Source organism: Sphaerodactylus townsendi, linkage group LG10 (genome assembly GCF_021028975.2).
Source record: "Sphaerodactylus townsendi isolate TG3544 linkage group LG10, MPM_Stown_v2.3, whole genome shotgun sequence".
In the NCBI taxonomy this organism is placed as follows: Eukaryota; Metazoa; Chordata; class Lepidosauria; order Squamata; family Sphaerodactylidae; genus Sphaerodactylus; species Sphaerodactylus townsendi.
Genome location: NC_059434.1, coordinates 74,940,933 through 74,966,156, shown reverse-complemented (window position 1 = coordinate 74,966,156; position 25,224 = coordinate 74,940,933). Strand labels below are relative to the sequence as shown.

Sequence of the window (25,224 nt, the reverse complement as noted above, 5' to 3'; positions counted from 1 at the left end):
CAGAGAGAGAAAGGGATATAAATCCAAACTCTCTTCTTCTAAACTGACTCAGATTCTCCCTTTAAATCCATGCCAAGGGTGGATTTAAAAAGGAGAATCCAGGAGATTTGGGTGCTCAGCTGTCGTAGTGCAAGTGTTAAGCTAGAAGCACCAGTTAGGAGACTTCTCCTATCGATAGAATAAATTCAGGTTTGCGAAGTTTGTTCAGGGGTCCAAAGTTGTGGACCCTGAAAGGTGTAGCCCCCATCTCCTATTAGCTCCCATTAAAACAATGGGAGTGAAGGGGGGCACCCCCTTTGGGTGGGAGTCTGAGCAACTTGGACCCCTTAACCAAACCTCAACAAACCTGGGCAGTATCACCAGAGAGTCCCCCCAAAATCAATTCCTGAAAGTTTAGTGCTGCAGCTAGCTAAAACAATGCGTGGCCCCCCCCTGCAGGCCAAAACCCAAAAAAACACTAAAATGTTTTAAAACCCACAAACGGTATGGGCGGAGCTGGACATGAAATGGGGTTCAAACCCGAGAACCCGCCCTTACCTACGGGATGTCGCCGTTTGCTGCGCCGGTTTCGGTCTCTATGCCACCTAGAGCTTGGCAAGCTTCCAGAAACTGTGCGGCAGGACCCCAAGCAAGGCAGCAGGCCAGGCAGCATCTGTCAAAGCAGGTAGCCAAAAGCCAGACAACTCCTGCCTTGAAGAGGTGGTGGCTCAGCAGAAACCCTTTCCAGTGGAGGAGACTTCTGGTGGGCTGGGTTTTTCACCTTGGTTGAGTTCTCTGAGTGTCTCTTAGTTACACGCCGCTGAGACAGGCTATTTTGTCGGCCTTAGAGCAAGTTTTCTTCGTTTGGCTCATTCACATACGCAAGAATAACAATCCACTTTCTCAAACTGCTTTCTGTGCTCTTTGAAGTTGCAAAGGAATAGCAAAATCCACTTGCAAACAGTTGTGAAAGTGGTTTGAAAACGCATTATTTCATAAAGCGGAAGGGGCCACTCTGGCTCCCCAAATACTTTGGACCTTAAATTTGACTGGTGGATTGGCTGATCTGGATTTAGCCCACCAGTTCTGAAAAAAAAAAATCCAGAATCAGCAGTGTATGTGATCTGCTGGAGCTATTGGAAACAGCCTCCCTTTCCTTTGTTTTTTCTCTCATTAATCTTTGTTTATTTTCTTTTTATCTCTTTTATTTTTTTAATCATAGGTGGATCTATATTACTTGAGGGACTAGTAAATGCAGATCCATTCTAATAATTTCTTTTTAAAATATACATACGTCATTGTTGTTAATTTTCTTTATACACTCAAGTAGATCCCACTCGTGTGTAACGAACAAATAATTGAACCTAAAAAATCACACACACCAAAAAAGACGGAGGTTAAACTAATCCAACATGTACAGCTTCATTTTCACAAATTCAAACACATAGATTCATATGGAACAATAATATATTTATCCAACTGATAAGTATTCAATGAATGATAGACCCAAAAACATGGTTCATCAAACTGAAAGCAAGTCATATACTCAATGTGTTCTCATATGAGGACGAACATATCCATTTCTGCAATGTTTCATAAAGTCAATGTCTTATCCATTTCAGTAATGTTTTGTAAAGTCAATCTCAAACGCCTCATGCGTTTCAAAATGCGTTTTTGTAGATGTCTTCCTCAGGAAGAGTAATTTCTTTTCCTTTTTCACATTTCTTAACTGACATATACAAGTGTTTTTGTCTCTCCTCAGAGCTGACAAGTTCAAATACTTATCAGTTGGATAAATATATTATTGTTCCATATGAATCTATGTGTTTGAGTTTGTGAAAATGAAACTGTACATATTGGATTAGTTCAACCTCCGTCTTTTGGTGTATGACGCGATTTTTGGGTTCAATTAATTGTTAATTTTCTTTACCTGTCTTCTTTCTTTTTTGTTTTGGATAAATTCTTAAAAAAAAATCTCTTTACAGTCAATAACCTTTTACCCAATTCTCACAAGGGGAGACACTCTTACAGCAGCAGGAAATACTCTAACAAGGGATTGCATTTCAGGATTTTCTGAAAAGACTGAGGGGGTAAATAAACAAATAATTTTAGCAAGCATGACCACCACTCTATATTTTCTCAGCCTCAAGGGTTCTAAACCCTTTACTATCTCCAAGCACTTTGCAATGTTGGGTTAACATCTTGCTCTGTCACCTACATTTATGCTCTGTAGGTGAATTCCTTCCCTCCCAGACAGAATGTCCTCTGGCCATTTGCAAAATCCTATTTTTTTTTGGTAAGATAATTTTAAGTATCTGCACATGCTTATATATCTAATAACCTGTTTATTCCATATTGAATCCAAAATAAGAACCTCTAGGATTCTATCTTGAATTTCAACCTCTTTAACGAGGGAATATATATTTAGATTGCTCAGCCAAAGACTGATTGATATGGAATTTCAGTCCCTTCACCCAGTACAAATCTGTGTATGTTCCCAGGTTTTCTAAACCTACCCATCCTACATGGAAGATAGCAAAATACCTCTATAGTCTCACAGTCCATGTCACGAGAGCATTTATGCTTGCTAGAGTAAACTTTCCTTCTAAAGTTACAATCGGAGATTAAGGTGTTTCATTCGGGCTGGACAGACTATGCCCATGCTCTGTAAATGCCGTGGATACAATACATATCCCTCCTAGAATGTCAGCTACACTCTGCATTACGTAGTCACTACATAATCCCGATTATTAAAGCTAAAACAAATTTGCCTTCGGCTTATGTAGTGAAGTATTTACTTAGTGATGCATCTTCTGAGATAACCGTTAGGGTCGCTACATATCTAGCTGAAGCATTATCTCAAAGATCTAAAACAAAATGTGTCCCTCCATGTATCAAATCATCTAGATTACATTGATTTACCGTCTGAGGCCCAAGTCATTGTAATAAACATGAGAAGTCATTCAAATTGGCTTGAATTAACATATGGATACCGGGCAATAGATCTCCAGAAAGTTTATGTATAATTCATCCCAACGAAAAAAAAATTGGATTCCTCGTTGTATTGTTGTTTATCATACAAACATACTGTATGCAGAATTATTTATGCCTAATAAAGGTTTACTGTACATCTAATAACCATTAATTAGCCATCAATAAACTGTTTATAAAAGTGATGGTTATGTTTACTATCAAATATGGTATCTATAGTTGAAATATGAATTCAAAGGAACGAAAGAAGGAAATGCATTGTGTGAGTCTAAGTTGTAAGCTTGCTTGAAGTTGGGAATGGCAGCACAGAAGTACTTAAAACAAATTTTTAAAGGTTTAATTCCCTCCATACAGACATGTATTCATCACTTTGTGACAGCAACATTAGGTGACAACTTGCCCCACAGATCTTTATCCTTCAGAAAGAGTGGTCTTCAGAAGGGCTGGAGGCGATCCTCTGAAGTCACGGCTTCTGCCTCCAGCTGCACTGCCTTTGCGCCTGCCATCCCCGCAATCTGCCCCCATGAGTCACATTGGTGACCCCTGTCCTGAGCAGGACCCAGGAAGGTGCAGAAGAGCAGAGGAGGCCAAGGGCTTGGCCCTTGAGGAGGCAGGACCTGGAAGTACGGGTGGCCTTTCTGTGGGGGAAGGCTCTGGCTGTCCCAGATGCCCCTCATCGCTGCAACCACCATACTCCCTTCCCTGGGTCAGGGCCACTGCACCCTGGTCAAGGCTGACTTGCTATGTGCCTCGGCCTGTGGCAGCGGCGGCACTCTGCCTTTGGCCCTGCTGAGGGACGTGCCTCTGTTTCAGGGCACCCTTGGCATGTTTGCCCCTGTTACCGCTGCTGCTCGGGTAACAATAAGTGATTTCAGCTCCAGCAACGTAGTGAGGTGCAGGAAGGCGGTGTTTCTTCAAGGCGTGCATTTTATCTCGGAAGCTGTAGAAAGCTCTCGGCAGGAGAATCTTCCAGGCTGGGACCCTCTGCGCTGCCATCAGATTTAATTTGCAAAACCAAAGGGGTCTTTGTCTTTGCTAAGGAGTCGGCTGGGTGTTGGTCTAAGCTGAATTCAAAGCTGAATTCCAGGACTAACTTCCTTGTCCCTTAATATCAGCTTCTACAGGCTACTGCTTTTACTGACAAACACAAATATCAAAAATAAAATTTCTACCCTTAAACATTTGAGAAAACCTTAGAGAGTCTTCAATACAGTACAAACACATAAGAATTTCCTAAATTAACAACAACAAAACCTAAAACCAACTTTGAGGTTCCAGCTAAAACATAATCCTAAACAGCTGGCAAATCATATAAATTCAACACTAAAGGGGCTTTTATTACATCTTAAAAGGGCAGAGGCAAGAGGGAAACCATGTAGAATATTGGCACAATCACATACATATGTTCTTTGCAAGCCTTATGGAGGCTTCTGAACCAAACAGGTCTCTGTGTCCTGACCTGGAGCCAGTGTAGTCAGGTAACTTGACTCAGGAAAATATTTTGGCTATTTTCCTGGGCGGTAACACCCCAGTAGCAACCTGGCATGTAGTCTGATTTGGTGTGCTGCACTCTGACTTGGGACAGAGGTGAGGTTGCTCGCAGTTCCGGAGCTTGTCCACTCCCAATGTGGCTGCTAACCTGGGAACTACTTGGCATTTGGGCAGGAGAGCACGGAGGCAGATAGGCATGACCTTCCACTCTTTCTCCCCACCCACCCACCCACCCACCCAGCCAACTGCTGCCTCAGTACTTAAAGGCCACAGGACCAGACGCCAAGGGTGGGTGGGTGGGTGGTGGGCTGCGTCAATCCAGCGGTGCCACTGATCTCCCATTTTGGCTCTCTGCTCCGGTGGCAGACGTTTGATGTCCCAAACTTCCTGCCTTACAAAGGGACGGCCAGGGCACCCCCTGAAAGAGGAGTAAAACAAGGTTGTCCATTGTCACCTGCATTGTTTGCAATGGCAATGGAATTTCTAGCAGAAAGAATCAGAAACAATGGTAGAATTAAGGGTGATAAAGTGAATCAGGAAGAGATAAGGTTGATCTTATTTGCAGATGACATACTTTTAATAACAGTCAACCCTGTAGATACAATGAAAGAGTTAAAAATAATATTAGAGGATTTTCAAAAGTATTCAGGGTTGACGGTTAATATGGAAAAAAAACAGAAATTTTAGGGGTAAACATTGAAAAGAAACTGTTAGATTAAAAGTTAGTGAAAAAGAGAATAAAATATTTGGGAGTAACTATAACTCATCGGAAAGAGAAACTGTTTAAATATAATTATGAAAAGGGATGGAAAAAATAGAAAATATATGAATTACTACCATTTCTGATTCTTGTTGGGGCCGTCTGCTCACTTTCTTCCATGGAGAGAACTGTCCACTCCAGCCCTTTGCTGTCTGTTGCTTGACCAATATGTAATCCATCAGAGGGCCTATTCTTTTATCCTTTGGCTGGTAAGGTTAATTAGTAGTCTTGTTACAACGGGGTAACGAGTTAAGAAATTTAAGCCCAAAAAGCTCAAGCCGGCAAAGAATAAAATCAAAGAAGTGTTTTATTCGGCCAACAACGGGCAAGACAGCATCAGAGGAGCCGCGCTAAAATGGCAGCGGGTTCTTACTTTTATAGGGTAAAAAACATTAAAATGGCAGAAAAGAATACACCCCAAAATGCCCACATCATCCATCAATCATGTAGAAAGGTAGAGATTTTCCCTTTCCCCAAAACATTTGGGGCTGGCTAAAATCCTTATTGGAAGATGTCAGTATGTCACCCATTGACGTTTGGTGAACTAAGGCCCTGTGTTTACCTTATCAGTATTGTTCGTTGTTGCCCTATTTTCCAGACAAAGAGCCTAAGCATGTATCTGAAAAGGGCAACTTCAAGGTACTGTTAGAAACATTGAGACCTCAAAAACAGTTTAGCTCACATATTCTTTGGAATTGCGAACAAGGGGCATTCTTCAGGGTTGTTACAAGTCTGGTTAGCAACAGTAAAAAAGAACAGTAAGCATTAAGGTCTTCGCCTGACCTCTTTTGTCAGCAGCTTTATATTGCCACCTCCCCCCCATTATAAGAAACTAATGGGGAGAACCTTACTCTACTTATCGAATTAAAATCCCTTCCTCTCTGTGCCTACAGTCTGGTGTGTGTGGTTCCTAAATGAAATCCAAACATATGATAATCTACTTAGGTCACCTTCATGCTATCCATCTCATGGAACTCCAAATGTTAGTGAACTCCGCGTCTCGTCTCGTTCTTACGCTGACCGCGTGGGTCGACTACAGAGACCCAAAGCAGGAGGAGGCTGCAGACCTCATGTAGTTTGGAGGAGACAAGGCTACCAGACTCGGACCTTGGTTGTATAAGCCCTTAACACCTTGTTAAGGTTTTTTAATGTTTGTAATGGGTGAGAGTTCTCCTGGAAACCTTCATCATGTTGAATCCTGTTCACCAAGCCCTTGGAGTCCTCAGGAGCCAACCCACTTGCAGGAAGAATTGGACTTGGCAATATCAGAAGACTGTAACTAGATATAAGGACTTGAAAATGCAACCTGAACAGGACCTTGAAGTGTGATGTTAAATGTTGATGTTATATGTTAAGAAAGTAAGCCATTTTGTTTTTAAAAATTGTTGTTGCAAACTCATTCCAAGTTCTACCCCACAGAACCACAGATAGAGGTTACACACTCTGATCTGGAAAACAATAGAAATAAGGATATTACTCAAATAACTCTTTTCTTGTCTTTATTTTTGATATATGTATACCTTTAGCTATGTTGTAGATTCCTTGGTATTACATTGATATTGCTTTGCTTGTAATATTACCTTGCTTGAGACAAGAGTTTTAGAAGTCAGCCAGGATATGTAACTGGACAGCACCCTCCTATCACCTGCCTGGCAGGTAAACCCATCAACATAAACAAAATACTTTTTGGATTTACAAGTGATAGGATTAAGGTGTGCCTTGGCCGTTTGGAAGATGTCACCCGACTTCCCATTGGACTATTTGAACTTTCCACTGACAAAATCTGAAGGCCCACTGGATTATTTGAATTTTTATTTGACATAATCTCAAAACACAAGCCTCAGGTGTAGCCTGGGACTTAATCTCATAAGCACAGGCAAAAGATTGTTCTCCTCCTCAGGATTCTGGCTTTGTGGTTTTAATGTTCCTCTTTGTTTTAGATTGCTTTGCATTGTGTTGTTGGGGACTGCAAAGTGCATTGAAAGTGGACTGAAAGTGCATTATTCTGCATGTGCAGAAGGGGCCTCTCTTTAGCTAGCCACCATTATAGCTTCCAGAAGTTCACAGTGACACTGAAAATCTTTTGGCCAAGAAACTCTGAATGAAAATGACATGCATAAATGCTCTTGTATACTTAATTTGTAACAGGGCTTCCCCTCTCCCTCCGCCAAAAATATTTTGCAACTGAAACAACCTGAGACAGGAGGTGGCTTCTGTTAGCTAATCAGGTGGAGTCCATCTGAAAACCAAGGTCTGTAACCACCCAAGTGCCTGGGACATTTTTGCTTTCATCCAGGGGCACTAGGAGATCATTTTTGTGCAAGTGAATCTGTAGAGGTGAGTGTGATCGCATTGCCTGAAAACCATTCTAGTGTAACCATCCAGACTTTTGCATGGCATGGTGGCACCTTGGTGCCCGTTCACGTTTTTGAGGTGCCGTCCATTGCTCTTAAAGAGGTCTGGGCTTGGCTGGATCCCATGTGAAAAGCCTGACGCAGGGGTCTGCAACCTGCGGCTCTCCAGATGTTCATGGACTACATGAACATCAGCCTTTGCCAGCATGGACCAATTGGCCATGCTGGGAGGGGCTGATGGGAATTGTAGTCCATGAACATCTGGAGAGCCGCACAGGTTGCAGACCCCTGGGAGCAGAGGTGGGATCCAGCAGGTTCTCACAGGTTCCCGAGAGTAGGTTACTAATTATTTGTGTGTGCCGAGAGGGGGTTACTAATCGGTGATTTTGCCACGTGATTTTTGCCTTAGTTACGCCCCTCCTCTCAGCGGTAGTGCACAGAACTTGAAGCAGTCTAGCAGGAAGTGCACCGGCGTGCGTGGCAGCCTGCGCCTGCATGCATTTGTTTCCCGCCCAAGGACCGGCGCAGCAGCTGCATCCTTGCCACAGCCCCACCCAGGAATGCCCCACCCCCAGAATGCCCAGCCACGCCCCCGTCGTGCCCCGCCCAGCCCCATTGGCGCTACGCCACAGTTTGAATCCCACCACCATGGGAACCTATTACTAAAATTTTTGGATCCCACCACTGCCTGGGAGGCATCAGGGAGCACGGGCTATGGAGCCCTAGTCTTTCTGGTACAGCTGTGCTGTGTGGATTTCTGGCGATCCTGCAAAAAAAATCATGAAGCCGGGTCCTCTGAGAAGCAAGTCGTGGCTTGGGGTGGGGTGGGGAGAAGGCAAGCTCCTGGGGGGAGGGGCCCAGGACAAGTTGGGCTCCCTGGAAGGTGGGAAGGGAGGTCCTTCGCCCGGGCAGGGCTGGTCCTGGGCGTGCCCAGCTGGAGGCTGAGTGGCGGCGCAGCAGTGTCCGGGAGCGCGCCAGAGAGACCAGTCCTGGGTGCGAAGGCGCAATGCTGTACTGTTGGGGCGAAGGCGCCTCCGGGCAGCTGGGCGTGGGGGATGCCGAGATCCAGGAGCCGGTCCGGTTCCGCGCGGGGCCCGAAGCGTCCCAGAAGCGCGGGGTGGTGCTGGTGGCCTGCGGGGAGCGGCACACGCTGCTGCTGCACGCCGACGGCAGCGTCTCTTCTTGCGGGGACAACGCCCGGGGCCAGCTGGGCAGGAGGCTCCCCGCCGGGCAGCAGCGCAGCTCGGTGCCAGGTAGGAGCGGGCAGGTCTGGAGGGCGTCTGAGCCTTAGCAAGCCAGCTCGCCAGCCAGATCCTTTCCCAAGGACGGGGCGGGGAAGAACCAGCTCGCTCCCCTTGGAGAGGAAGTCCTGCCGAGTGAGCCCTTCGGCTCCCATTCCCACCCCAAGGAAAGGGCCATTGAAGGCATCCCCTTTTCCGCCACCCTCCGGATTTCTGCTTTAAACCGGGCGCCCTGCGTTGGAGTTGCATTAAAGTTTAAACCAACGTTGGAAGCCTGTTCCGTTGTGCGCCCAGACGGCGGCCTCGATCGCCCTTCTGCAGCTTCTGGTTTCGGTTTCGTTTCCTGCTGCTGCTGCTGCAGCCCGGCGAGTCTGTCATAGTCAGGCTCTAAGTCAGGGGTGTCCAACTCTGGTGCTGCGGATGTCCATGGACTACAACTCCCAGCAGCCCCTGCTGGCATGGCCAATTGGCCATTCCGGAAGGGGCTGATGGGAGTTGTAGTCCATAAACATCTGCAGCACCAGAGTTGGACACCCCTGCTCTTAAGTCTTATACGTTTCAGACGTGTGTGTCTGTGTGATGATGATGGTCATTTTTATCCTTCATGCAGGTAAATCCGGTTTTCTATTACACTGATCGTTCCCCTTCATGCATAGCAAGGGAACCCGGTGTTCTATTCCAGACTCACAGGGCTGAACCGACAGGAAAGGAAACCGAAAGTAGACTGAGTGAGTCATCCTTCTGTGGATTGCTGAACAAAGAAAGGAGCCTCGCTCGTTTATGAGGCTATCCAAGTAGTTTGGGAGGCGATCTGGCTTTTCCTTTGCAAAAAAGAAAAGAAAAGAAAGGCACTTCACAGCAAAGTTGAAAAAAATTCCCTTTCCCTCAGTTCTGTCTATAAGAAAAGAGTTTGTTTTTATACCCTGCCTTTCTGAAAAGTTAGTGGCCGCTCCTGGGGGACCCTTATAGCAAAAATAACAAGGAAACATGCCATCTAAAAACCTCGTGTATCAGCAGGGATGGAGAAACCAAACAAGCCTGCTCTATGTAGACAAAGCTATTGCTACTGGTTGTTGTGGGTTTTCCAGGCTGTGTGGCCATGGTCTGGTAGATCTTGTTCCTAACGTTTCGCCTGCATCTGTGGCTGGCATCTTCAGAGGTGTATCACAGAGGGAAGTCTGTTACATACTGTGTCCAGTGAGAAGGGAATGTTTTAGTGGGGTACATATTGTCCATGTCCCAGGGTGGGGAACCAATCAGTAAGTGTTTGGACTAAAGTAATTTCACTTTATAAGTTCTGATTCTGTTTATGGTTGTCTTCAGAGAGGTCTGTAGTTCTGTGTGTATGGGGAAAGGAATCTGTCGTTTTCAATGGCCATTAAATCCTGCATTCACTTCTCCACTGTTGTAACTGGAGACACAGGATGTAGAAGCATGTCCTTCTAGTTATCGTACCTTTGTGCAAATAAGTACCCATGCTTTTCCTTCGTCCTTTTGGAAGAACAAATCCAAGCGCTGGAAGCGCAGGCAGTGATCCACGTAAGCTGCGGGAAGGATCACTCGCTTGCCATTTGCAGCAATGGAAGCGTCTTCTCTTGGGGAGCCGGCACTTTTGGACAGTTGGGCACTGGAGAACTTAAAGACCGCCTAATCCCAAAGTAAGTGTTTAATTGGCACCGTTGTGATGCAGATGAGCCCGGACAAAGGCTGGGCTTCATCCTTCATTCCATCTTGTCCTCTCTATATTCATTGGGGTTTGCTGTCCTTGCTACCTGAAAAGCAGCCTAGCTTTCCCCATACTGAAGGTTCCTTGCAAAGAAGAGGTAAACAGGGACTTGAAGTTCTACTTGCAGGGAAAGAGCAATGGTAGCTGGGATTTTTCCTGATTTTATCTTGAGTAATCTCCCTTCCATGGCAGCTAAACTATCTTGAGCAGGTGGGGAGGAGTAGAGAAGATTATAGCCGCAGTGAGATATCTGAAGAGTCTGATCTAGTGCTAGCAAGTGTCTGCATGTAGGACTGCAATGCCTCTCGGCATTCCTTACCCGTGGGGAGAAGAAGACCTGATTGATTTCTGAATGAACAGAAAGTGACTCAATTTGGACATTATGCAGAACCACGGTTTAGACATCATGCAAAACCATGGTTTAGGGAACCTTGGCTAATACGGTTGTCTGAAAGCAGACAACTCTCTTGACTATGGTTTGAGTCTGTTGAGGCAGTATCTGAAACCATGGGCTGAAGTTGGTTAATTCATGAAAGGAAACTACTGCTTTGTGTTGTATACAAATGTAGACATGGTGGTTTAATCCTATTTTGGTCTTGGTTTGTTTCTCTGGAGATGCCCTGCCAGGAAAGGGCAGGCAAGGAAACAAATGTTTGACAAATGAAGCCAGAGCTCTCCCTAAACTGAGATTATTGTATTTTGTTCACATTATGAGAAGACAGGATTCACTTGGAAAGGATAATAATGCTAGGAAAAGTTGAAGGCAGCAGGAAAAGATGACATACCAACATGGCTGTCAATGATAGGACATTTTGGAGGTAATTAATTCATAGGGTCACCATAAATTGGAAGCAAGTTGACAGACACATACCTTTTTTCAACGTGGCAAGCCCTGATTATAACAAGACAAACCCCGATTTGAGTGGTTTCCTGTGACTGAATTCTGAATTTTCAGTCTAATCATAGTTGAACCGAGTCATGTTTCTCATTCCAGGGGAAGGGCATATGTCCCCACAGCTCTAAAGGTTTTCAACTCCCAAGGTAGGTCGGCAACTTCTCTATGGAGTTTCCCTATGGATAACTGCATGGAACAACTCAGTTGAAAGAATAAAATCTGGCTTCCTCTACAAAATACTTGGGTTACCACACTCTGTACCATATGCTGTACTATGCTTAGAAACTGGTCAGAACCTACTTGAAACAAGAGCATGGCTGAATACATTCAAGTATTGGATCAAACTATGTTTTAACTCTGATGAGCGCAGTTTAACATACATTGTGCACCCAGACCTATTTGCCTCCGAATGGTATCAACTTCTTAAATCAAAAATCTACTCTCTAGGTTTAATATATGAAGATCTCTGTATGCTGTCACCCAGAGAGATTCTGCAAACCTTAAAAAGCAGACTTCTAGAACAGGAATACCATATCTTGTTGGGCCAAGCAAATAAATCATGCTCACCCATTTCTGTCGGAATAGTACCGGAACAGGGTCACATAGCCAAATACCTTGAACTATTAACTGAACCCCAACAGAGATGGATTATTACAAGGGCCAGATGCAATACTTTTCCATCGGCTATTACAAAGGGTCGCTACCTATCTATCCCTGCAGGATCGGGTCTGTCCACACTGTAAAAACCAAGTGGAGACTCTTGCTCACATTATACTCGACTGTCCAAGATATGTGGGTATTAGGAATTTCTCTCCTGGGCTGGTCCTAGACAAATCTGAAAGAGACTCTGCCAACTCTGTTGTGCAGCTTTTGTTAAATAATACAGACGCCGTGCTCTTGGAAAAAGTAGCAGAATTTATTTACAAGTGACAGAACTTTCTAAGTAATGTCCAATGCTAGATATAGTTTCTCTGTGTTTTGAATGTACTTTTGATTTGTACTTCAGAAATGTCTGTAACGCTCTGGAGCCTATTTTATATGCCTAATAAAGGTTGTTGTTGCTATTGTTGTTGTAAAACCGAGTCATGGTTTTGTATGATGTCTCAACGGAGTCGCTAGCGGCTTGTCATGTGGTAAGCTTACTGTCTAAAGTTATTCTTCGTGCCCCTCCTTATTAAATGGAGGTTAAATGCACGTTTATTTCACGGGCTGTTGTGAAAATGAAGGAAATGATGACTTTAAAGCATTCAGGCATGATAACTCCTCCGCCCTAAATCTGAAAACGAATCTGTATTTAGAATGCTAACAGTCTGTCTCCCCCACCCACCTTCATAATTTCCTAAGCACACACTTTGTTTTCTTGCCTTCTGATCACTGTAGGAAAATTGATGGCTTGTCTACATTCAAAGTAATACAGGTGGCTTGTGGACACTCCCATTCAATAGCCCTGACAAAAGGTAATGCTTCATTTATATGATAGTTCTAAATACCTTTATTGGGTCATGCAGTTCATCTAAAAGAAATGGTTTTCAATTTTTGTGGCTCTCATGCTGTAGATTTCAGTGTTCACTGAGGAATTGTGGGGATTGTGGTTGTGGCGTCTAATATCTCTCTCTCTCTCTCTCTCTCTCTCTCTCTCTCTCTCTCTCTCTCTCTCCCAAAACAAAGATGGCAGAGTCTTCTCCTGGGGGCAGAACATCTATGGCCAGCTGGGAATTGGTAAAGAGGTCTCTTCCCATGGCCGGCCGCAGCATGTTACTGCCCTTGATGGCATCCCATTGGCTCAGGTGGCTGCGGGCGGGGCTCATAGTTTTGCCCTTTCCCTGCTGGGAGTTGCGTATGGATGGGGAAGGAACCACGTGCATCAGCTGGGCTTAAGTCAAAGTGATCCCAAAGGTATGGCTCCCTCTGAATTCCTTTTGGTTCTGTTCCCACCTTGATGGTGGGCCACTGCAAGAATCAGAGAGCTGGACTAGATGGACTCTGGTCTGAGCCAGCTGACTTGTTCTTATGTTCTTCTTATGTTCTGATGGCTCCCTCATATGGTGTACAAGCCAACAAAAAGAAGGTCGTTGCAATGAAAACAGGACCCAAGATTGACAAAAAGATTTTGTTGAGGTTTCTGAGTCTATAATGGGTTTGTTTGTGCAGATTGTAGAAGATAAACTTTATCTAGTGAGAGCAGAGGCCTATAGGGACATGGGCCTTTCAGTCACGGGGAGGGGGGCGCCCAGTCTCCCTTGGTGGTCTCCCTTCCAAGATCTCATGAAACTAGCCTAGTCTAGGCTGTTATTTCTTTATTGTACTATAAAGTTTATATTGTTATATGCTTGCTTTATAACACCCTTTGTTGTAATGTTGATACTTTAATAAACAAAAATAAAAAAAGATTTGATTTGGTTTTCCAACAGAACAGATCTACAAGCCGTACTCAGTGGCGGCTCTGAGGAGCCTCGGAGTGGTCTACATTAGCTGTGGGGCTGAGCACACGGCTGTCCTCACTCAGGTACGCTTGAAATTGGTTTTCGGGGTTGCTAGAAAATTGTGCCCTAAAGCACAGTTAGGAATTGATTCCTGGAAAGTAAAGATATTGGGCTGATGGAAACACTGCGATGGACCCTTCCAGCTTTTTCACAGTCTTCTCCAGTTCCCCTCCTAGTTATAGCCTCTTCACAGCGTGAATTTTGTTTCTTTTTTAAAATGTTACTTGTGTCATTTATTCTCCACCTTTCTCCCAGATGGAGACCCCAAGTGGTTTATATGGTTCTCCTTGCCTCCATTTTGTCTGAACCACAGCCTTTTTTTGTATAATATTTTTATTATTTTTCTCAAATATAATTCATGAACAGAAAAAAGTATAGAAAAAGAAATAAGAACTACCCATGAACAATATATATTAACTCTAACACACTGGATCTTAATATTACAATTTCAATATCATTCAGAGAGAACATTACATAGTTCTGAAATTCATTACCTTCTAAGATTTAATTCATAAACAGCAATAAGTATCTTGTCAGCAGTTACTTACATCTTGGTCAGTAACAAATTAATATTCTTACTGTTGTTATTATTCTTACATAATTGATTCAGCCTCAGATAAGATATACAGTTCTCATTTGTCATCAAGCTCTTGTTTTGACCATCTGTTTACAAGATATGTTATTTACTATTTGTTAGCCTGCACCAAAGCCATGTGTGAGGTAAGTTAGGCAGAGAGCATGTGATTGGCTCAGGATCACCCAGCAAGTTTCTATCACGAAGTGGAGGTTCGAATCTGGGCCTCACAGGTTCTAGTCCAACACTGTGACCCCTACATCAGACAGACTTTTGTGCATTCAGGTTCCATGATCCTCAGCATAAAGTTTCTCGGTGATCAGAGGAGACCCCCTCCTGCCTTTTTCACCAGCAAAAAAACTGAAAAACACTCCAATATAGAAGTAGCCCCTACAGAAACATAAGATTGCGAAAGAGATTTCTGCTGTAGTGTAGCCTAATAGAAAGCCAGTGTTTTGGTGACACCAGTGTCAAATTTGCACCTGGAAGAGTCCTCTTTCTTCCTTACCTATTTCACAGAGTAGTCTTAAAAGTAAGAGGTGGAAGCACCAGCTACGTATTGTGTTATGATAGGAAGGGGGAAATTGGGTCTTTCCTTCCTTTGACCAAGGGTTCACTGGAAAAACACTGGCAAGCTGCCACCACTACTCCACCTCCTGCATTTTTAAAACTGGACTGTTGTGAATCAAAGTTTTGGTTTCACAAAACTTTGCAGATCTGCCTGTGAGCTTGGTCCCTCTATCTCAGTCTGACATTGGATTTTTTGAAGGGATGGATAAAAAGAAGAACGGAAAAGGTGTTTTTTTTTAAAACTGGGGAAAGTGGTAAAAGTAGCAGTCATGTACTTACATACCTATGGTTTGCTCAAACTCTAAACAGGATGGCAGTATTTTCACATTTGGAGGTGACTCTGCTGGGCAGCTAGGGCATAGCTCTTCTACCCCGAAAACTGGGCCACAGAAAGTTGACTGGATTGGCGGTGCCGTATCCCACCTGGCTTGTGGAAGGTACACACCATGTATACTATATGGTTTTTGCAAGAGAATGGGAGAAAGTGATACAAGAATAATTCATGTGTCTTTCATGCTAGATGTAACAAAACAACAGGCGCCTTGCAGCTGAGGAAATCTCTTTCTGCTCCTAGTTATTTTATCAGGAACTCAGCTGGCATGTGGGCCATGCAGTTGATAAATTAAAGACTGTGGTAACTCACAGCCCCTGTTAGAGCCCATTAAAATAAGTTATGGACACCATAATGGTAGAAAGCATCAAGCATAACTGAAAGTGACTCCAAGGCAGCCTTGCAACTTGCCGTTTTTCCTCGAGTGAGTAGGAGCCGTTATCACCCAAACCCCAAATGGCAAACTGCCCCTTCGCTGTCACATCAACGAACAGCAATTGTACTACAGATTCTCTAGTGCATAGGTGTCAAACTTGCGGCCCTCCAGAGGTTATGGACTACAGTTCCCATCATCCCCTGCCAGCATGATGCTGGCAGGGGATGATGGGAACTGTAGTCCATAACCTCTGGAGGGCCGCAAGTTTGACACGTGCGCTCTAGCGCCACACTGCTTTACACAGGGGCAGCACTGTAGAGTCTGTGCTCCTCTCTGTCAAGGCAATAATAAATAAGTAATGAATTAAATAAATAGTGAATATTTTAGTACTGGAAAAGTGGGCAGTTTTTTCTCAATAGCACTGAGCTTTGCTGGTGTATGCCCCCCCACCCCCGATCTCTGGGGGAGGGGAAAATCCTATAACCTGTGGTGTGTGCTGGTATGACTACTACTTAGAGGATAGTTTGTTTTTCTTCCTACTACTACTTCAATTGTTTTTAATGTTTTGTTGTAAGTGCTGGTCCATATAGCAGCCCCGTGGGTGGCTGTCTTACATCATTCGCCTCTAAGGCTGTATTATTTGGGATCCTCCCCCAAAGTGGCATGCACCCACTCATACAGAAGCTCTGTTAATATAATTTCTTGTCTTTAATGGAGGAGAGGGGAATTGCATCAGCAAGATCACTAACCTGGATAGCTTTAAAAAGGGCTTGGACGGATTTATGGAGGAGAATTCGATCTATGGCTACCAATCTTGATCCTCCTTAATCTCAGATTGCAAATGCCTTAGCAGACCAGGTGCTCAGGAGCAGCAGCAGAAGGCCATTGCTTTCACCTCCTGCACGTGTGCTCCCAAAGGCACCTGGTGGGCCACTGCGAGTAGCAGAATGCTGGACTAGATGGACTCTGGTCTGATCCAGCAGGCTAGTTCTTATGTTCTTAAGAGCATCACGTAATGGGGCACTACAGATCTCCTGGTTCACAAGTTCCTTCAAATATGGGAAGGCAGGTAGGGGTGACTTCTTGTGTGATGGTGAGCAGTCATTTTCTTTCATCACATACACTTCTGCCTTCTTTTTCTTCAACAGCTATCACACTCTTGCTTATATCTCTTCTTCTGGCGAGCTGATATCTTTTGGCCGTGGATGCAGCGAACAGGCTGAGATGAACAGCTTTAACATTAGTGCACTTATTTCTCCTAATGGTATCTTTTTGCTCCTTTTTTTAAAAAAAAAAACCCTCTTATTTTAATTTTGTGTACCAAGCATTTTACATTTTGGCTGTGATGAAGTGAACTTTGCATTCCCTTGGAGAGCTTTAAGTACGTGCTCACCTCTCCTGAGCTTTAAGTACGTGCTCACCACACCTTAGACCTCTACACGGACCCCTCTATGCCTTGACTGAATAACCTTGGATAAACTCAAGAGAATGAGCAAGATGCCCCTCCCCCCCGAATCTACATGATTGACAAGTCATGTGAATAGTGCAAACACTCAGGGTAGGAGTCCACACATATGCTCCTCACTGGCCCCTTTCTCACATGCAGAGTAATACACTTTCAGTCCTCTTCTCCTTCATGTCTGCCAAGCTTCTTGAAGAAGCTTTAGTGTAGCAATCACTGATGGAAACCTGCTTCTCCCTGGAGGCCTGTAACTTGAGATATTGTAAGGCTGAAGAATGCTTGAGAAAAATCCAGACAGTCTCCCTGTCAGCCTAGGGAGTTGCCCTCTGTTATCCCCACCTGATATATTTTGAGTTTTTCAGTATCCCATACAAGGACATGTTCCTCCACTGATGAAGAACACAATATTTGACTTGCCATGAGGGTGCCTTCTCTCAGAGGATTGAAAGGTTATTGTGGCTCACTGCTGGCAGAGGAAGAGTTGGAGAGGAACTCCCTAGGTTGATGGAGAGACTGGGCATCTAATCAGACAGCTCAAAACAGAGGCGTAGGGGGGCAAAATGGTGCCTGCCCCCCCTCGTGCCCCCGTGCTCCGGACAGGCTGCTTTGGGCCGTGAGGCCTGGGTGGTGGAGTGGGGGAGGGGTGTGGGGACGATTATCCGCTCCCCACGTGACCCCAGTGGCACCCCTCCCCCTGCCTTGTGGCAGCTACGTGACTGGCTCAAAAGCATATCTGCAGGGCACTGGAAAACAGCACATTGTAAACAGTATTTGAATATTTATCACAGACATTGTTTCTTGCTTTTGCAGAATTATTGGACATCCCGGTAAAACAGATTTTTGCTGGAACGTATGTCAACTTTGCCAGCACGGTTCAGCCACAGGTAGAGTTACCAGTACATTCTGTTGACTTAAGAACATGTGCTCTGATAGTCTCCACCTACAGCTTGTATTTTCTAGCTAATAGAGATTTTAGAAAAGTCATATAGTTGTAGCAGCAAGCAGGGTGAGCTTGGAACCAGAATACTTGTTCAAGTCTGGTTTTATGCATGGAACTCAGCAGATACTCAGCAGATCAAGTAGAGTGGGTGGCTAGTTTTAAATTTCTGGGCGTTGTGATTAAAGAGGACTTGACCTGAGGTGTGCAGACTGCCGTGGTGGTTAAGAAGGCCCAGCAAAGACTGTACTATCTGAGACTTTTAAGGAAACAACAACTGAATGGAAAACTCCTGGTGTCTTTTTACCACTGTGCTATAGAGAGTGTCTTAACCTACTGCATCTGTGTATGGTTCTCCAGTTGCACAGTGGCAGATAGGAAGGCGCTCCAAAGGGTGATCACTACTGCACAGAGGATTATCGGCTGCCCTCTCCCCTCCTTGGAAGAACTCTATAATTCCCCGCTTCCAAAGTCTAAAATATTTCTCCCTGAGAGACCCGTCTCATCCAGCACGCTCTCTTTTTGAACTGTTACCATCCGGCAGACGATACAGGTCTATCAAAACTAGGACAAAGAGGCTTAGAGACAGCTTCTACTCTAGAGCTGTAGCTATGCTAAACTCCGCGGCTTCGTGTTGATGTGTTTGGGGCTGTGTAGGGATGGGTGGAGGAAGGGGAAAGTGAGGATGGGGTATGAGTCTGAAATTGTGTGCATCGAGGAATGCTGCTGTAAATTTCGTTGTGCGTGCACAATGACAAAATGCTTATGCTTATGTCGCGATTTGTGCTCTCTCTCTTCTCCATCTTATCCTAACTGCAATGAGGACAGTACTTTTAATCTTACTGGCTTGTTGCTAGTATTGCTAAGATCACATACGTGAAGCACTGTGAACATTATACAAATCTTTAAAAATTGATTTTATTTTTTCCCTGGAATGACATCATTTGCTGGTGTTGTCAATAAGCAGAGGCACAGACTGGTGAACGCTGACATTTTCAATTCCATGAGAATATTGGCAGCAGCCAAATTTTGGATAGGGTAATACTGAAATAAAATTAGTAGAAACCTACAAAATGTTTAAAAGTATTCTTTTTCCTAAACTCCTTATACATCCGTGGTCTGCAAGCTAGGCCTCTAAAGCCAAATGTGGTTCAATATGGGGCTAAATGCGCCTTTCAAAAAAAATTAAGGGACATCTTTAAGGGAATGCCCAGCAATTCCCTTAATACCCTTTCAGGCAGCGAGGGGAGGCAGCTAAAAGAATAAAAAAAAACCCCAGCCATTTGGAAGCCCTCAATGGGGCTTAATGGAGTTATGCCACCCTTTCAGGTGGCATAAGTCCTAAGCCCTGGCCACAGTGTTCCCAGGCCTAAACACCGGGTAAAAGCCAACTAAAGTCGGCTCCACCCCCAGGAATGCCCTGGTCAGTCTCCCCACGCCACGCTGGCATCCATTTGGACTGCAGTATTGCTGGACTGGGCTGCTCAAGTCACTTGGCAGAAAGGGAAATGTTAGAGGAGAACAGCTGCCGATAATCTAAATGTGAACCATATGCAGAGTGCAGTAAAAGAATCACACAGGGTACTTCAGGTGATATTTATTACTTATTGTGAGATCTGCAGTGTGACACTTCCTTATAAAGCACTTTCACTGGTGTTTGGACTGCAGAAACTTTGAGCACTTTCGCACATGCAGAATAACGCACTTTCAATCCACTTCCTCAATTCTTTGCAAGTGGATTTTGCTGTTTCGCACAGTAAAATGCAGCTGCAAAGTGCATGGAAAGTGGATTGAAGTGCCTTATTCTGCATGTGCGAAAGTGCCCTTTGTGGATTATTAATCAGTGTATCAAGTATCAACAATGTTTAGGTGTATAGTGTATTAACGCAAATTGGGATTTGCAAATCTGAATTTAGTTCCTTCTGAAATTTTATGTAATTTGACTTATTATTGTCAAAAAGTTACAGACCCTTGATATGGATGATTGGAGAGTCAGTACCGTTTTACTATTGGCTTTTTCTGTTTTGTTTCAAAGGTTCCTGAACACACTAATGGAGCTGGCCCAGTTGAATCCTTGCCAAAGATTAACCAAATGAACAGAACGCTGATTCACAAGTGGATGTCAGCGACAGCAGAAAGTGAAACACGCCAAAAGGCGAAAAGGTTTTGATTGGTTCTCTGGTTTTATGGGGAAAGGGAGAGCAGTCAGCTGCCAGGCATCTAACTCAAACCAAAAATCACTACTACTGTCTCTTGATTTCCAGCAAGAGAGCTGATATGCTTACGGTTCCCATCTTCCCGTGTGGTGTAGAGATTAAGAGCAGTGAACTGTAATCTGCAGATCCTGTTTGATTTTCTACTCCTCCACATGAGTGGTGGACTCTAATCTGGAGAACCAAGTTTGTTTCCCCACTCCTACACATGGAGCCTGCTGGGTGATCTCAGCCTAGTCACAGTTCTCTCACAACTCTCTCAGCCTCACCTACCTTACATGGTGTCTGTTGTGGGGAGGGGAAGGGAAGAAGGAGGAGAAGAAGAGGTGGATGTATATCCCCCTTTCTCTCCTGCAAGGAGACTCAAAGGGGCTTACAAACTCCTTTCCCTTCCCCCCTCACAACATACACCCTGTGAGGTAGGTGGGGCTGAGAGAGCTCAGAAGAACTGTGACTAGCCCAAGGTCACCCAGCTGGCATGTGTGGGAGTGCACAGGCTAATCTGAATTCCCCAGATAAGCCTCCACAGCTCAAGTGGCAGAGCGGGGAATTAAACCCGGTTCTCCAGACTAGAGTGCACCCGCTCTTAACCACTACGCCACTGCTGCTGCTCCTTGCGAAAGGAGTTCGCAAGCTGCTTTGAAACTCTTTAATTGACTGGGATGCCTCCCATCCCAGGCAAAAGCCGGCCAGCTGAAGTGGGGGGAGCTATCCACATACCCAGCATGATGAGCTCTGGTATCACAACAAGGATACTCCTATCACCCTGCCTCAAAAACTCTATGGAAATCATAGGTAAATCCAGAGACGACATTATCAAGCTGGGCACCTGGATTGCCCCAGCCCCTCTGAAGTTCCCATCAATTGCCAGGAGGGAATTGGCAACCCTACCTGTACACAACTCTGCTTCACAGCAGTGGCAATTCTCTGCTATTCACTGTGGAGAGGCTGGCATGATGGTGGAACCATCTGCTTTGTATGCAGAAAAGCCCAGGTTCCATTAGTGGCGTGACCGGTGGAAGGGTTTTGGGTGGTGGGTAGGCGTGACCAAACCCTGTGTGAATGACCTTGCCCCACTGAAGAGAAGACACCTTCATGGTAGGTTCCAAATGTTTTTCTCCTTCAGTGGGGCTGCATCATTCACACACAGTTATATGCCAAAGCTTTGACCTAGGGTGGGAAACCCCAGTTATCCATGATCCCATCTGGATATCTGTAAAGACCCCACTAAAGAAAAGACACCTTCACGGAAGGTTCCAATTTGTCTTTCTGTGTGAAACCTTAAAGAGCTGCTGTCAGTCAAAATAGACTGTAATATGATCTAGAGGGACCTGGTATTTAACAACTTCGTACGTTCATGTGACTCTTCTTTCCTGAAATGCGATGGACGTGTCAGATGAAAGCCCTACTCAAATCTGGCTTGCGTGTAAGAATAAACGTTGCTTTATGTTTTTGTTGTAGAGAAATAGAAGTGATATTTTCTTCTCCTGCCTGTTTAACTGCAAGTTTCCTAAAACCAAGGTAAGTCATTTTTTGGCAGAAAACTGGTGGCAATTGAGGAGTTTTAGCTTGGATCATAGTTGCAAACATTATTTTTCCCATCCTCCATTAATATTGTATCTCCCTTAGATCTGCTTTGGAAATTGGCTGCTGTGTAGTAGTTGACTTACAGAAAGCAAGAGACATATTCAGCGAGCTTACCCAGAGAGACTGGATTGCTGGCAGGGTAAAGAATCTCCTAATTTATGACCTCGATGATGGGAGCTGTTGCTAGTACGCTGCATCCGGAAAAATAATTTATTTTTAAAATCAGAGGAGAGAAATTGTTGACAGAGCTATGTGCGTTCCATGCATCTACAGCAGAACTTGTACAATTGTGACATTTGGTATTGTAAGCACAGTTTTGCCTCCCAAGATTGTTTTTTGGAAGAACAGCCAAGTTTCTAGCCCTTGTGAGCATGAATGTGTGTGTGGCAGTGCTTGGGAAAATCCCACAGAAATTCCACATTCATGAATTTTGGGAAGAGGAGCAATTCCTGTATATTTCAGCGAAAAAGCTTGAGGCATGGCACCATGTAGAAAAACTGACTTTATTATAACAGGAGCTTTCTGAAGTTATTTTTGGCCTGAACACAATGTGTATTTGACCAGTCTTAAACAGGCATCTAACAGGCCATAGTAAGTAAGTCATAGATATTTTTTTTTAATTGGGAGGTTGCATTGGGCATTCCACCAACACCTAAGAAAACAGAATCAGCCCCTTTGGTAATCATTTCCTTTCCATCGCATAGCATTGGAAATGCAGCAAGAATCTTGGGAGAAAATAGAATAACATTAATATAATATGGAATGTTCCCAGTGAAAACCATGCTGCTAATGTGTCTTATCTCCACCAGCAGTGGGGAATCCATCAAATCCCAACCCCATGTGGAGGATACTATGGAAGCAATTCCTGCTAACATCATTTGTGACATAGCCATAAGATAATGCAGCTTTCCCTAATACCAGGAAAAGGCATTTTGTGGAGGTTCATAAACCCTGTCTGTTATTAGTAAGTTCCCATGATCCAGATTTGGGACCAGTTCTTGAGGAGATCTATGACTTGGATTGATTGTCTGACAGCCCATAATTTTAACATGGCTGTTTTAAACCTTGGGTAGAATTACACATTGTAAAGGACACTTACCTCATGTGAATTTTCCTTTCAGTGCATAATGTATTGTACAACTTGAGATACACAGCTTGCACTGTGACCTGGTGCCATGATATTGTGAATTCCCTGTCCTCTATTCAGTGCCCTGGCCTGGTGTGGGCAGGAACTGCCCAGCACAAAGATGGCAGCTGGTGTTCTGTCTTGAAGTTATCCTATTTTAGCTGTGGATTGAAAGGAATGTGTTCCCAGAAACAGACCAGTGATTTGCTGGAATACAGCAGGGACCTACTTTTCAGTCCATCTGTGACTAAGTACTGTTTTCAAAATGGCTGCAGATCGCGTTCTCTCTGCGGAACCATCTGATCCCCTCTCTTCCGCTGACTTCTCCTCACCAAGAGGCCCTTCAGTGCTTCCTTCTGCTGCCTGAATGCTCTGCTGCTCTTGAAGCACAGAACCTGCAGTCCTTGGCTGAGCCCTTGGCAAAAGCCATCAGCAGCATGAGCAAGCGCTCTTCAGACCTTCTAGGTGAGTTTGGAGGGAATCTCACCCACTTCCCAGAATGGTGCCCAAGGGAGCCATAATGGCCTCTGGAAAATCTCCTGGGACCTGCTGTGTGTTCCGGTGAAAAGGACAGGGGGCACTAAAAAGGCAAGACCTGCTGTTATCGGGTGCCTTCATGTCAGTAAAAGAGATTTCCTGATGTCAGTTGCCAGAAGAAGATCCCCAATACATAAGCCAGCGATGGTGAACCTATGGCATGGGTGCCAGAGGTGGCACTCAGAGCCCTTTCTGTGGGCACGCGTGCACAGAGTCCATCATGTGGAGGAGTGGAAAATCACACACCCCCAACACACACATCTAGGCTGGCCTGGGCACAGTCGTTTACCTGGGAGTAAGCTCGGTTGCTGGCAATGGGGCTTGCTCCTGAGTAAACCCTCCTAGGGTCGTGATTCACCCATTCGAAGCGTTGCACGGTTGCTTCACCAAGCTTACTCCCGAGCAACGCATTTCTCAACTATAACCTCAATATTCAGATTAAATTGCCATGTTGGCACTTTGTGATAAATAAGTGGGTTTTGGGTTGCAATTTGGGCACTTGGTCTCGAAAAGGTTCGCCATCACTGCTTTAGAAAGTGTGGCTAAAAGTCAACAAAAGCAGGTAAAGACAGGAAATGGAAAATGAAGGCATGAGGAGTCTTGGAGAAAAACCAGCTGCATTTCTGCTCTCAAGTCGTGGGGAACCTCTGAGTTGAAAAGGCTGTTCCCTCAGTTCTTTGTGTGTTATTCCCCTTCCTCTCCCCCTCCTGCCTCTGGACTTGCATGTAGTTATTCACATTCTCCTTCCTCTTTCCCTGTTGTTGCCAAGGTATAATTAAAAAGTTAGTCAACCCCACTCCTTGCCAGTTTGTGCTTGGCTCTGCCTCCTGTGGGCAGCCATTTTGTAGTGGAGCTCACCATCCTCTGTTGAGTTTCCAACCTCAGATTGAGACCTAGACTTCTACTGACATTACAGCTGACCTCTGGGGACTACAGGGAGCATTTCCTGTAGAAGAAATGTCAGCTTCAGAGAGCAGACTGAAGTGTAAATCATCCCAGCCCCAGTGAGCTCCCTCGCTGAGCCCCACTCCTAAATCTCCAGGAATTTCCCAGGCCTCTGTCAAAATACCAGATGTGCTCACAGGTTGCAGAAGGTTGGGAATCTCTTAGCGTGTTAGGCTAGGTTTTGGGAGACCCAAGTTCCAATCCCCACTCAGCCACGTAACTCTTGATGTGATCTCTGCCTTACACTGTGATTTGCTTCACAAAGTTGTTGTGGGAATAAGATGGACGTGAGAACTGTGCACTCTGCCCTGGGTTTCTCGGAAGAAGGGCTGGATAAAATGTGTACATATTGCGTATGTATCATAACATTCCTAACTATTCCATGAGTTGTATGGTGAAGAATGTGGAATCCCTTAAACGTTGTTGAAGAGACGAGTTGCATATTCGCCTTCTTTTTTCTTCCAGAAAAATACTGGTTGTCCTTGCCGGCCTCTTTTTCTGACAGAATTGTTCAGATGTTTAAGAAGGCTGTGGTGTCTCAGCTGCCTAATTATTATATTGTTCCCCACTGCCAAGCAGTAATTCCAATTTTGGAAGTGCTTCAAAAACTATTCAAGGTAAGCAATCTGAGTAACTTTTTGGAATA

At 44.6% G+C, this 25,224-nt stretch overlaps 1 protein-coding gene across 1 annotated transcript in view; it reads left to right on the top strand.

The window, feature by feature from the left end:
* Positions 1-8,554: 8,554 nt before the first annotated feature.
* LOC125440278 (probable E3 ubiquitin-protein ligase HERC6) overlaps positions 8,555-25,224 on the top strand; it is a 30,431-nt gene continuing 13,761 nt past the window's right edge. The window contains exons 1-13 of the mRNA XM_048510018.1: positions 8,555-8,828; positions 10,318-10,474; positions 12,818-12,894; positions 13,106-13,333; positions 13,849-13,943; positions 15,374-15,501; positions 16,920-17,035; positions 18,044-18,117; positions 20,206-20,333; positions 21,845-21,904; positions 22,013-22,109; positions 23,372-23,561; positions 25,044-25,195. Of these exons, the coding sequence (XP_048365975.1) occupies positions 8,582-8,828; positions 10,318-10,474; positions 12,818-12,894; positions 13,106-13,333; positions 13,849-13,943; positions 15,374-15,501; positions 16,920-17,035; positions 18,044-18,117; positions 20,206-20,333; positions 21,845-21,904; positions 22,013-22,109; positions 23,372-23,561; positions 25,044-25,195 (1,749 nt within the window). The 5' untranslated portion in view covers positions 8,555-8,581. The remainder of the gene's footprint in view (positions 8,829-10,317; positions 10,475-12,817; positions 12,895-13,105; positions 13,334-13,848; positions 13,944-15,373; positions 15,502-16,919; positions 17,036-18,043; positions 18,118-20,205; positions 20,334-21,844; positions 21,905-22,012; positions 22,110-23,371; positions 23,562-25,043; positions 25,196-25,224) is intronic.